Source organism: Hoplias malabaricus, chromosome Y (genome assembly GCF_029633855.1).
Source record: "Hoplias malabaricus isolate fHopMal1 chromosome Y, fHopMal1.hap1, whole genome shotgun sequence".
NCBI classification, from domain to species: Eukaryota; Metazoa; Chordata; class Actinopteri; order Characiformes; family Erythrinidae; genus Hoplias; species Hoplias malabaricus.
In genome coordinates, this window is record NC_089820.1 from 69,617,237 (window position 1) to 69,629,033 (window position 11,797).

At 39.4% G+C, this 11,797-nt stretch overlaps 1 protein-coding gene and 1 long non-coding RNA gene across 2 annotated transcripts; both read right to left on the reverse strand.

The window, feature by feature from the left end:
* Positions 1-27: 27 nt before the first annotated feature.
* LOC136678614 (guanylate-binding protein 4-like) lies at positions 28-6,463 on the reverse strand. The gene is given in 10 exon segments (XM_066656667.1): positions 28-1,216; positions 3,108-3,320; positions 3,586-3,717; positions 3,804-3,952; positions 4,047-4,230; positions 4,233-4,300; positions 5,150-5,358; positions 5,807-5,916; positions 6,007-6,134; positions 6,286-6,463. Coding segments are annotated over 10 exon segments (1,527 nt in total). The 5' UTR covers positions 6,455-6,463; the 3' UTR covers positions 28-1,051.
* A 2,215-nt stretch (positions 6,464-8,678) lies between these two features.
* Positions 8,679-11,406, reverse strand: LOC136679733 (uncharacterized). The gene is made up of 4 exons (XR_010796576.1): positions 11,330-11,406; positions 10,186-10,686; positions 10,003-10,096; positions 8,679-9,154 (listed from the first exon to the last, which is right to left on the reverse strand). It is a non-coding gene; the product is annotated as an uncharacterized lncRNA (long non-coding RNA).
* Positions 11,407-11,797: the final 391 nt, after the last annotated feature.

Genomic DNA, 11,797 nt, shown 5'->3' on the forward strand with positions numbered 1-11,797 from the left:
ACTGGAGGCTCTCCAGTGAGTTTAAACCCCCCCCTTTTTTTTTTTTTTTTTTTTTTTTTTTTTTTTAGAAAAGTTAGTTTTTTGTCAAATGCAATAAAATCCCCTATATGACAGACGTAGGCTTTCACACATTTATCTGTCTGGGTGTGCCTTTCCTTTCTGACACAAAGAAATCTGTGTAAATCTCTGTTTTTTTACGCTTGACTACCCACCCCTCTATGTGCCACTGCAACCAGATAATCAAGTTTACTCCACCAGCTACTGATTTTAATCTTGTGGCTGATCAGTTTAAAGGTAACATGTTATATAAATATTAATGTATGAAATGTGCTCTACGGGGTGAGTTAAAAGTCGCAGGATACTCCTTTATTTCAGAAACAAAGTGGGAAATGACATATCTGAATACCCTAACAAGTAATGGCAGAGGGGCCTATATTTTAGTCTATGTCTGGACCATGGCCACCATCTTAAAAGCCGCCATATTGGATCAAGGGCAAGTTTATCCAATGGGAAGTTAGTTATGTAGCATATGGTCATCAGATCTGCAATATCTCTTGTGGTTCAAAAGTCATCAAAACAAAGTTATAAACCTTTGTTGTTCATTACAGGCTCGATCAGACTCTATGCTACCTGATAATACTACAGGAAACAGTGTTCCCATCCATTCTGACTGAAGATGGCGCTGAGCATTTAGGGTGACAACCTTCCCACTGGAGAAACTTGCCCTTGATCCAATATGGCAGCTTTCAAGATGCTCGGGACACAGCCTTAAAAATAGGCCCCTCCCCCATTACTCACTGGGGTACTCAGATATGTAATTTTACCTTTCGTTTCTGAAATAAAACTTTTGGCTAACCCTGTAAAAATAGTTGTTATATTATTATTATTATTATTATCTATAGACACTTGGTAGCTTTGCTTTATTTCCTTCCGTTTTTGCTGAAACAGTTCTCTGTTGAACATTACAACTGGAGCAACATTGTAAGGAGGTGGGATTAAGCACAGATTTAACACTGATTAACTAGAAAAAGCTGAAAATCAGTTTGTTATTTTATTGTCTACAGCTGCTTGAGTAGGGAGCAAAGAAGCAAACGATAGAGTCAGACATGCGAGAACTAAAGTTGCTAGTAACTAACAATGAATTGGTGTGCTGTGTTAAAACAAAGCTTTCTTCAACATTCCATTGTTTCAAAAACTCCTCCAACACGTCCTGGGCCTGGGCACAAAAACAAAGAAAAACTATTTTAAAAAAAAGAGTTCTACTAGTACTGAATCCTGCTGATTGTTAACTCTTTACTAGTGATGATTAAAAATGTAACTGTTAATCACAGTGATATTCTGTGTTTAATAATTATTTTGGAAGGGAGATGAAACAAAAACAATGTTACACACTGTAATGGAGATGAACAGATTTCAATGAGATGACAATCAAAATAGGTGGAATTAATTTACATGTGTTTAAAGTCATTTTTGTTTTATATGAATTTATGTAGAACCAAGGTAGCCACATACTGTGTGTGTAGTTGGTTAATAATTATGTAGAACATGGTTGTCTTAATGGTATTAATTTGTGTTAACATCTAATCTTTTATATTGCAAAAGTATGATTCAAAATCTTGGAGATGGTCTTCAAGTCTTTGTCTTGTCAAGTGTCATAAATTTTATGTGATGTCACCACCAAGGTACAGGAAGCAGCCAATCAGGGCAAGAGAGGCTCCAATCTTATCCAATCGGGTATTAAAGGCAGGTAAAAAAAACACACCACACTTAGAGCTCACTCTTTTTTAACACTCCTCTGAGACACACTCTTAGAGAATTTTGGAGAGGAAGATGTTTTTCTGAAGAACGTCTCTCTCCTGCTTCAAGCAGACAATGCTTCTCAGATAGGGTAGTCAGAGAGCTCCCCTGCTCTGCAGATGTAGGCTCTCTCATGGCTCTCTTCAACAGTCTTGGGCCCCTAGTGGTCCAGAGAGAACCGATTTTTCTATATTAATATTGTCCAGACAGAAACTATAGATTAAGAAAAGCTATAGTTTAACCCTAGCGAAATTTCAATGCCAGACCCAGAGCATGGAAACCTTAGACCTCTGACCCTCAAAAGGACAACAATGCCTCCGGACCAACAACAACGAAGAAGACGGCCGCACGCACCCTCAGAATGACCTTCTGAGATGAGGAAAAACCTGCCCAGGAGAGACCTGCATAGACATGTCTCTCTCTCACAAGGCGGCAGATCAGTGATGAAGAAGAATCCCCACAGAGACCTTCAGAATGTCACCGGCTCCAACGTCGTGCCGGAAGGCACCGTCAGCGACATGCTCCCCATTCATCTCCGGATACGTAAGGTCACATGGTCTCATGTCTCTCATGGCTCATGGGTTGGTACTGAAAGTTTGCTGGGATAAACAATAGCCTTTCTAGAATCTAGTGTAATTATCATAGAGAAGTTCCCTCATATATGATTATATGTATCGTTGTAATCCATTTCATTATCTGAATGTCTAATCAATATTCATTATTCTATTTTACAATTAATAAACCAGTTGTATGATAAAACCAATCCTTGGTTATTTGTTTGTGTGTGCACCTTTCTTGTATGGAATTATAACTTCTAGTTCAGATTCAATTTCAGAGTCAAGAACCCACGGCAGGTCAATGAGCATAATTCATTAATAATAGTTAATTCTAGCTAATTCTGCTGTATAATATGTGAAGATGGCCTTCTTGTCTAAGTTAAAATTAAGACAGGTAAGGACACTACATATTAGTTAATGGTTCCCAAACATGGAGCTTAGCAAAATGAATTAAATAATTAATTTTTAATAAATTAATAATTAATTATCATTGACTCCGCTATGTAGTGCTTATGTCACCGCAACGTGTGCATAACTATTTCCGCTACAACACTACAAACTTGTAAAAGGAAAGTGATTTTTATTACTTTATCATAACACTTCAGAGCAGTTCTTAGGACTTTTAAATTAGAATCTCTTAATTTGGTGAGGAAAAGTTTCACATAGAGAGCATCAAACATAATGAAGTTCAGACACAAGCTTTAACCAAGAAAACTGCTGCTCAGAGCTCAGAGTGTGTGTGTTACTACTCACCTTATCTCCTTTGTTGGGGTGTGTGTTGTACTCTCTGATGATGTTCTCCCTGTGTGTGCAGTAGAGACTGTATCCTCCGGGTGTGGTGTAGTCTCCCCTCCGCACAGCTTCACTCAACCCTGAATAGAGCTGACTCAGGAGAACTCGACACTTTGTCTCTGAGCTCTTCAGGTTCTCCATCAGCAGCTCGGCATAGCGCTTCTCTACAGAACCCTGAGAACACACACACACACACACATTCTAATTTTCTGAAGTCTTGATATCGTAGGGTACTGATGTGTGATTTGTTCCGATGATTTGTTCCTGGATCTCAAGCTCCACTTTGACTACCTTTGACACGAGTTGAAGTGGTGATTGTGCTCCAGAAATAATTATCCAATCAGTACCTGGCCTCAGTATTGTGCTTGTAGCTGAATGCCATCAAAGCCTCATAGAAATGTTCAAACTGAGAGTTCCAGCAAGCAGTAAACGAACTTACCGCTAAAGTCTTGAGATATTCTCCATGTTGATCTTTAAAGGAGCGCTTCATAAACTCAGTGGTCGCCAGGTTACTGAACTTCTGATGTTCAGCAGAAATCTCATCAACACTCACAGGAAACTTGCTCTTCACCTGGAACACAGCATAGATTTAGAGTCTTCAAAATATTAAAAAGAAGAAAGAATTTAGAGAATAAATGCCTTAAAGGTGAGGTGAACCTGCTCCATTCCCCGTTCATACACTTCCATCCCCTGCTGAACTGCCGCCTGGTTCTCGATCTGCGACATCACCACCACAGCGTTCTCCAGACACGGAACACTGTTCCCAGAGATCATGTCCACATACACACGCACCAGATGACCAAGCACTGACACACACACACACACTCTATAAATACATATGCACACAGACAGATAAAGGTGTTACAGAGCTATAGGTTTATAAACTGAATAAACACTCACTCCTTCCAGTGACTCTGTGTCCTCCTTTCACTGTTTTCACTTCACTTTCTTTAAAAACGTAGTCACAGAATCGCCGAGTGACCGTCAGAAAGTGGGGCCACAGCTCACCCTCGTTCAGACTCTCCAGACGAGACATTTTATCCTGGGTCGCCGGCAGCGGGAACACAAAGCACTTCCTGGTCGTAAGTAAGGAAGGAAGTAAGTGCGAATGCACTCTCGTGGAAGATTGTAGTCACTTATTTTCTTAGCCGCGCCTGCAGTAGAAAAAGGAAAAAGAAACAAAATCACAGTTGAATAAGCAGATGTGTTCAAATTGAATTTCATGATGTCACAGAAACTCAGAATTTAAAACAGGTTGTTTGTGCAGATGAGTCATATGGATGTTATACACTAGGGCTTTAAAGGTACATTTGAAACCTTAACAATAGTTATATATAATAACTATCTGTGGGTTTCCTCTGAGTGACTGTCTGTGAGGAGTGTGGTGTGTTCTCCCTGTGTCTGCGTGGGTTTCCTCCAGGTGACAGTCTGTGAGGAGTGTGGTGTGTTCTCTCTGTGACTGCATGGGTTTCCTCTGGGTGACTGTCTGTGAGGAGTGTGGTGTGTTCTCCCTGTGTCTGCATGGGTTTCCTTCAGGTGACTGTCTGTGAGGAGTGTGTTGTGTTCACCCTGTGTCTGCGTGGGTTTCCTCCGAGTGACTGTCTGTGAGGAGTGTGTTGTGTTCACCCTGTGTCTGCGTGGGTTTCCTCCGAGTGACTGTCTGTGAGGAGTGTGGTGTGTTCTCCCTGTGTCTGCATGGGTTTCCTCCGGGTGACTGTCTGTGAGGAATGTGGTGTGTTCTCCCTGTGTCTGCATGGGTTTCCTCCGGGTGCTCCGGTTTCCTCCCACAGTCCAAAAACACACATTGGTAGGTGGATTGTGACTGAGTGTGTGAGCTGCTCTATGGAGAACAATCTGTTTAATTCAGAGCAGATCTCCGGTGAGTTATAGTTCATAGAAAAAATTGAAAAATCATTAAAATTGCATTCAAAATCACAAATGAAGCCATTTTTCTGGCTTTTTACTTTCAAAAATTAATGATTGTAACTTTAATCATGTCTAACCTTTCTTGAGCTGAAGAGCAAAGTCCAGATACTGGTCCTCCGTGACCTTTTTATTCTCAATCTCCAGCTCAAGAATAAAGTCCCTCACCGTCCAGATGAACTTCGGGAAAAACTGCATAAACTGAGAGCTTTCATCCATCACCTCTTCATCCTCAGTGGCTGCTGAAGGAGATTTGACCTTGATGTGTTCCGCCAGCTCTGTCACAAAGCTACCGCTCGCTGAGGAATTAACGTTTGTATAAACTTCTTAGACATTTTTAGAAACTGAGACTTCCAGATCTTTTAATGAACTGAAAGAGCTGAAAGATCTGCCTGATTTTATTGAAGGTGGCGCTGTTATAGTTACAGTGTGATTATGTGGGGTCTGTGTTAGTTGTTATTAAAGAAACACTAGGTGAGATTTAGGTTTTTAGCCCCATACTGTAAATCATATTACACTGCTGATTTCCTACCCTTTTCCACAAATTACATAGTGCAGTTTCTGCAGTGCTGAGCCCAGAGTAACAAAGTCAGCTCTCTTCTCATTATTACAGCTCAGTGAAGCATCACATTTACTTTGTATTTTGTAATTATTATGTAGTGTTCCTTTAAATGCTTTATATATTATTAAATTAAGGATGTAAAGTGTTAAAGTGCAGTGTGTGATGAAGAGGATACTGCAGGTTCTCGACTGCCGTGTTGTCAATGGTTCCGCGGCTGTTGTATATCAGAGTGCTGCTGAGGAGAACGGCCAGACAGAAGACCCACGCATCGTTCTTAGAGTCTCCCTGCAGTGAACACACACACACACACAGCATTAGCACAGGTATCCTGCGCATGTCTTCAGTAAAGTGCAGTGGTTGTGCTGCTGTCCTCACCTTGTCCACGTCCCCCAGTCCCTCAGTGTCCAGCAGGACCAGAGTGTGTCCAGGTTTAGAAGGATGTGGCACACACCACATCCAGATCCCTTTAGTCTTCGACTCGATGGTGCTGCCCAGAGCAAAGCCTCAACACACACACACACACTCAATAATCCATTTAATATTTCATCAGCTGACAACAACAAAAATACAACAACAAAAGCCCATAGGTTTGAATAGGCATTTCAGCCCATAGGTTTGAATATGAATAAGTGTGTATGTTTCTAAGTGTGTTACCTGTGTCTTTTCCAGCGAGGCGGTTCATGAGGTAAGACTTCCCAGTACGATACAGACCCACCACACACACCACCACCACAGGCTCAGTGATCTTACTCAGGTATTGAGCTCCATCACTGACAGACAGAGAACCATTCACATTCTCCACCAAACACACAGGTTCCTCCATCACTAGGAACAAGGAATAAAACTCTGTTCTTATAAGGAATAGAGTCGGATTCAATCTGAACAGTTGTCAAATACAACTCATGGATGCACAAGGGAAGCTAAATAGCAAAAAAAATAATAAATAAAATAGCTACTATAGCACAAACATCTTTAAAAAATTACTAAGGGCTCTGACAGAAATTAACACACAATAAATCCCACTTTGTTATGTTTAGGGCTTCAGCTGCAGAGCAGTTATGTTGCTTTTCCACTGCATGGTTTCGGCTCGGCTCAAATCGCCTTTAGCTGGTCTCTTTTCCACTAACACAGCTCCACCACAAAATGCAGGCGGTAAAGTCAAGCGCTGTTTATTATTATGGTGTATTGGATTGTTGTGGTTGTTGTCGTTTTTTGGACTGAACACAGCTGTGCCTCCAGTTCTCACAGATCAGTTTTCATTGTCACACATTCGGCTTTCGCTGGAGATTTTCCTCAGCCACCGACTCAAGGAGCGTTTGAACCTCTTCAAAAACCCCTCGGCGGAACGTTACAAGCTGTGGCTGTAAGTCGGATAAAGACAAATGTGAAAGCTGCTGTAACTTCAGAGGTTTGGTTCGGTTAGAACTGTAAGCGGGCAGGGACTAAACAAAAACCCGGTTCCAGGAACCAGCACAAGATTTGGCCACTGGAAAAGCAAAAGAACCGAGTCGAGCCGGTCCTATACAGTGGAAAATTCTTATTAGAGCAAGGTATTAGAGCCTGTACACTGTACTCCGTGGGCGGGGCTTATCTCCAGCAGCCAATCGCTGACTAGATCTTGATATCCCTTCAAATCATGATCAGAGCTCAGAATCTAGCTAACACAAAAAATAAACAATTAATTACAGAAATATGCTTTATTTAATTTCTTGGTTAAAGATTTTGCTCTTTTGCTTCTCTAAGATTTTGGCCTTTTTTTGACGCCATAGACCCCGCCCACTAGCTCGACGCTTTACTATAAAATGGCTATGTCCATATTAAACATCAAAAACGTTCTTCAGTGTCTATGAGATGTATTTACAACATTAGTTAAGTGTTTTCTGTTCAGGCAGCGTGAAAAAAAACGAACAATTAAAACAAGCAAGCCATAAACATCTTATTTACTTTGAGTGCAGGTTTTACGACTTCTTATATAAATAAATTACATTTACAAAAAAGCACATTACCTTGATTTTTTTTCTGTGTCGCTCTTCTCTGTGCAGCTTCTGTGTGTGTGTGTGTCTCTCTCTCTCTCTCTGCTTTAGGACTGCAGGTTAAAACACCCCAGTTTCTGTTTCTGTTGTGAGAGAGAGAGAGAGAGGGAGGTGGAAGGCGTCTCGGGAGAGGTACCCTCCCAGGCGAACATAGTTCAGTCTTCAGGGTAAAGGGGGTATTTCCGAGAAATCAGCCGTCTCTCTCTCTCTCTCAAAAACATGGGGCGGGTCGCTCCCCAGCGTTGGTCCCTACTCTCTAGGGAGGCAGTCAGCTATCATGAAGTGCAACGGTGCTCAGAAATAAGATATCTGTTAGGTTGCATATATATCTGGAGTGTTGTATATTGTTAGGTCATTTACAGAACCGTGTAATTTCTGTGTGTGTTTGTGTTTGTGTGTGTAGACTGAACTGGACCTGTGGCTTCACCAATGTTCTACTTTCATGAGACTTTTAGAGAGTTGAGGGACCTGGTTTCCTGGTGCTCTGTTATTATTGTGCATGGATTTCTGGAAAGTGTTTTTAAACACAGATATTGTTATTTAGGGGTGACCTTTGCCTTGTGTTAGACGACAGAGAGAAGTTGTACGGGTGGAAAATTAAAAGAGTCCGGGGTGCAGGGACATGGTGTGATTCTTCCTTTGAGGTACACTGTAAAAAAAAATCTGTTAAATTTACGGTGAAATACTGGCAGCTGTGGTTGCCAGAACTTCACCGTAAAAAAAATGTTGACAATGTAAATAACATTACGGTATCTTTTCTGGCAACCGTAATTTTCAACAGTTTAAAACTGTTGTTTAATTACGGAAAATTACTGTAAATTTTAAAAATTATATTGAACCTGTTTACAGTACTATGCTGTAAAATTAACAGCTATTTTTATGAACCTGTTTACGGTGAACAATTAAAAAACAACAGTTTTACTGTAAAATATTACATCCCATTTCCATGATAAACACATTACAACCATGATTATTTTACAGTATTTTATTGTAAATTTCAACTTTACAGTAAATTACCGGCAGCTGTGGTTGCCAGAATATCCTTGCAAAAAATACGGCATTACACATTAGGCTTTACACTTTTTTGGCATGGGTTTTACTATTAATAATTGAAGTTACAAAGGCAAAACAAGTTAGATATAAACCAAGGTACAGACTATTATTGAGGCATTTGCATTAGTACATTCTCAGTGTAGAACAGATCCAATAACTTGCCCAGTGTACTTACAAAGCAGTGGTGAGATCATGTGTGTCCAAACATATGCACTAATCCATGGTGGAATGAAGAAACATTATGAAAAGTGTCCACTTGCCTTAGTTCATCAAAAGTAATGTCACTGAGTCCAAATGTGGCATTTAACATGGGACAGAGTCTTACACAGACATGTTCAAGCCGTGTTCAAGAAACTGGAAATAAAAGCGTGTATTGCCACCAGTTCTGCTTGAAGACTCACATCTCAGGCATTTGCTGCAGACTGACATGATCCTCTCTGCAGCCCAAAAGAAAAACAAAACAAGCAAAAACAACATTAATAATATTAGAATTAATAATAAACATAATAACAATAACAACTTTTTATATTGCACTTACACAGTTGCAGAGTGCTTCTCAAAACAAAAATAAAAATACAAAACATTAAATAAATGAAACAAGACAACATTAAATTGTTAACAAACAGTATGTTAAAATGAATTGTAAATAATAAATAAACAAACAAACAAGAGAGCAAGCCACGTTACAATAAAGATTTCATGAGCCACCTAAAACAATGAATAGACTGAGAAAATGAAGGAGACTGAAGGAGCTCAGTCTGTGCTGTCTCCAGCCCATAAACAAACTCCAATGTATCTTCTGAACCAGATCATCGGACCAATAGAACATACATAAATCAAGCACAGCTGCACAAGTTTGTCACTATGACAAAAATCACCTGACCTGTCTCCAGTCTGCTGTGACGGCAATCACTCTCCATAAGGAATAAAATACCTAAATCCTAATAGTTAATAAAATCACTAATAATAAAAGATTTATTAAACAGTTATCAAAACATCTGAAGAAAGGGACTAGAATGGGTGAAATTGAAATCACATTAGGTTATATAATTGTGACAGTGTTTAGCATCAGCAATTGCATACACTGTTTGAACATGAAATGGCTACACAGTCTACAAAAAGAGATTAACCCAAAGCCTTCTGTCATTAAATTAATGTACACTGAACTGCACAACCAACTACCACTATTTATGGATGTGATGTCCATGTCAAGAAAAATCTTAATACCTGAAACAAAAGTAATAAAAGACAAGGAGATGCATTGTTCTAAGAAAAAAAAACATACCACATATTGTTACTGTAGCGGGCAAGGTTCAGTTCTGGCCTGGGCCCTTTGCATATCATCCCCTCTCTTCACTGTGTTTGTCTCTCTACCACAGCTGTCAAAAAAAAAGGAAAAATGGCAAACAAATCATCTTCTAAAGTATCAAACAACAAAAGCTTGATTTTAAATGAATTAGAATATCACCATTTTCCTGGGTGTCACAAAGGCCAGCACATTGTTCCTTCCACAACCACTCATAGGAGCTGGAATGCAATGCCTGAAAGGTGGCAGGAATGAAAAATTTAAACTGCAACAATCGTTATAAAACCGAACTGTGTACAGATAACTATGACAACGCAATCATGCCACGATAAAACATTTGTTATATATATGTAGTTTTCTTACCTTGAAGATGCCTATCTTAGCAATGCTAGCAGCCTTCAATCTAACTCTGAAGATTCTTTAAAGCAATCAAATAAAGGATCAAATGTTCTCCAAAAAAATTTTATTAACTCAAATGCATGAACAACCAACAAGCTCTACAGTCTCCCTGCTAGGAACATGCATATATATATTGCAAACCAGGATCCACAAATTTGAATACCTTTATTAAGTGATGTAAGACGTTGAAGAAGCACATTGCTGTTTGCCATTTCCAGAATTGTGCAATCGAAACGGGTCTTCCCTTCAAATTGTAAGACGTAACTGAAAAAACAGCCAAACAACAATAAAAAATAAATAAATTATTTTGCCTTGACCTTACTGAAGAAAAAAGGATCAAAGGCAGGATGTGGTGTTCTAGGATGTGAACATAATCGCGCGTCGAGAGAACAGAGTCCGTTAAAAACAAAAAAACGAGCCGAGGCCAAAGCCTCTCCTAACGTCTTTGCAGTAGACCTACTTTGGGCAGCGGAGGAATTCCTGCCGCTGTTTTGACTCATTTATTCACTTTACCGCCTCTCGTTTTTTTTCAAGTGGGGAAAAATATCACCACGTAAACACACAGAACCACAAAAAATGCATCAAGCCCAGCGGGGTACACTGCTCTGAAGACTGGCTCAAAAATAAAAGTCATACGTGCATCATACGTGACTTTTTTACTTACTTTGGTTTGATTGTCAGTTTATAGTGGGAACATAAACCAATCCAGGGCTAAACTTTAACAGTCTATGTAGCTGCCGAGGGAACCGAAACAAGTTTGAACACATCCTTAATGTTAGTCAATAAGTAGTGCTACCTATCCTGACCTAGTTAGCTAAACAAACTTAAAGTAACGTCAATACACACACAAACGAGCCTTAAACAAAGTTTTATTCTCACATTGTGACAATTTACGTGAAAAACTTACCTCAAGAAGATTTTTTTGTCACCAGCAGTCAGGAAATATTCCGTCAGCATCGGAGTTAGACTAAACCCCACAGATGCGTAGGGTTTTTGGCGCGCAGAAATTGAGTTATTTGGTTTACATGGGGTCAAAAGTTCAGTGTCCGTTGGTATTGAACAGTCTGTCGGCTCGCTCGTCCTTTAAATTAGAACATTATCTTGAACTCAGAAGTTATTTTAAAGTAGGCATAATAGCAATTGGTGATGCATGTTTCTATTTATTTATTTAATTTTAATTAAATTTTATTTTGTTTATTATTATATTTAAATGTATTCTTTTACACTTTCCCAGGCTGTAGGGTTAACATATATAAACTCATGCTCATGCCCAGAAATTTTTATATTGTATACATACAATTTATTAATGTAATGAGAGCATTCTTTGTATTTCTATTTTAGCAAACACCTGGTAAATAAAAGCAACCAACAAGAA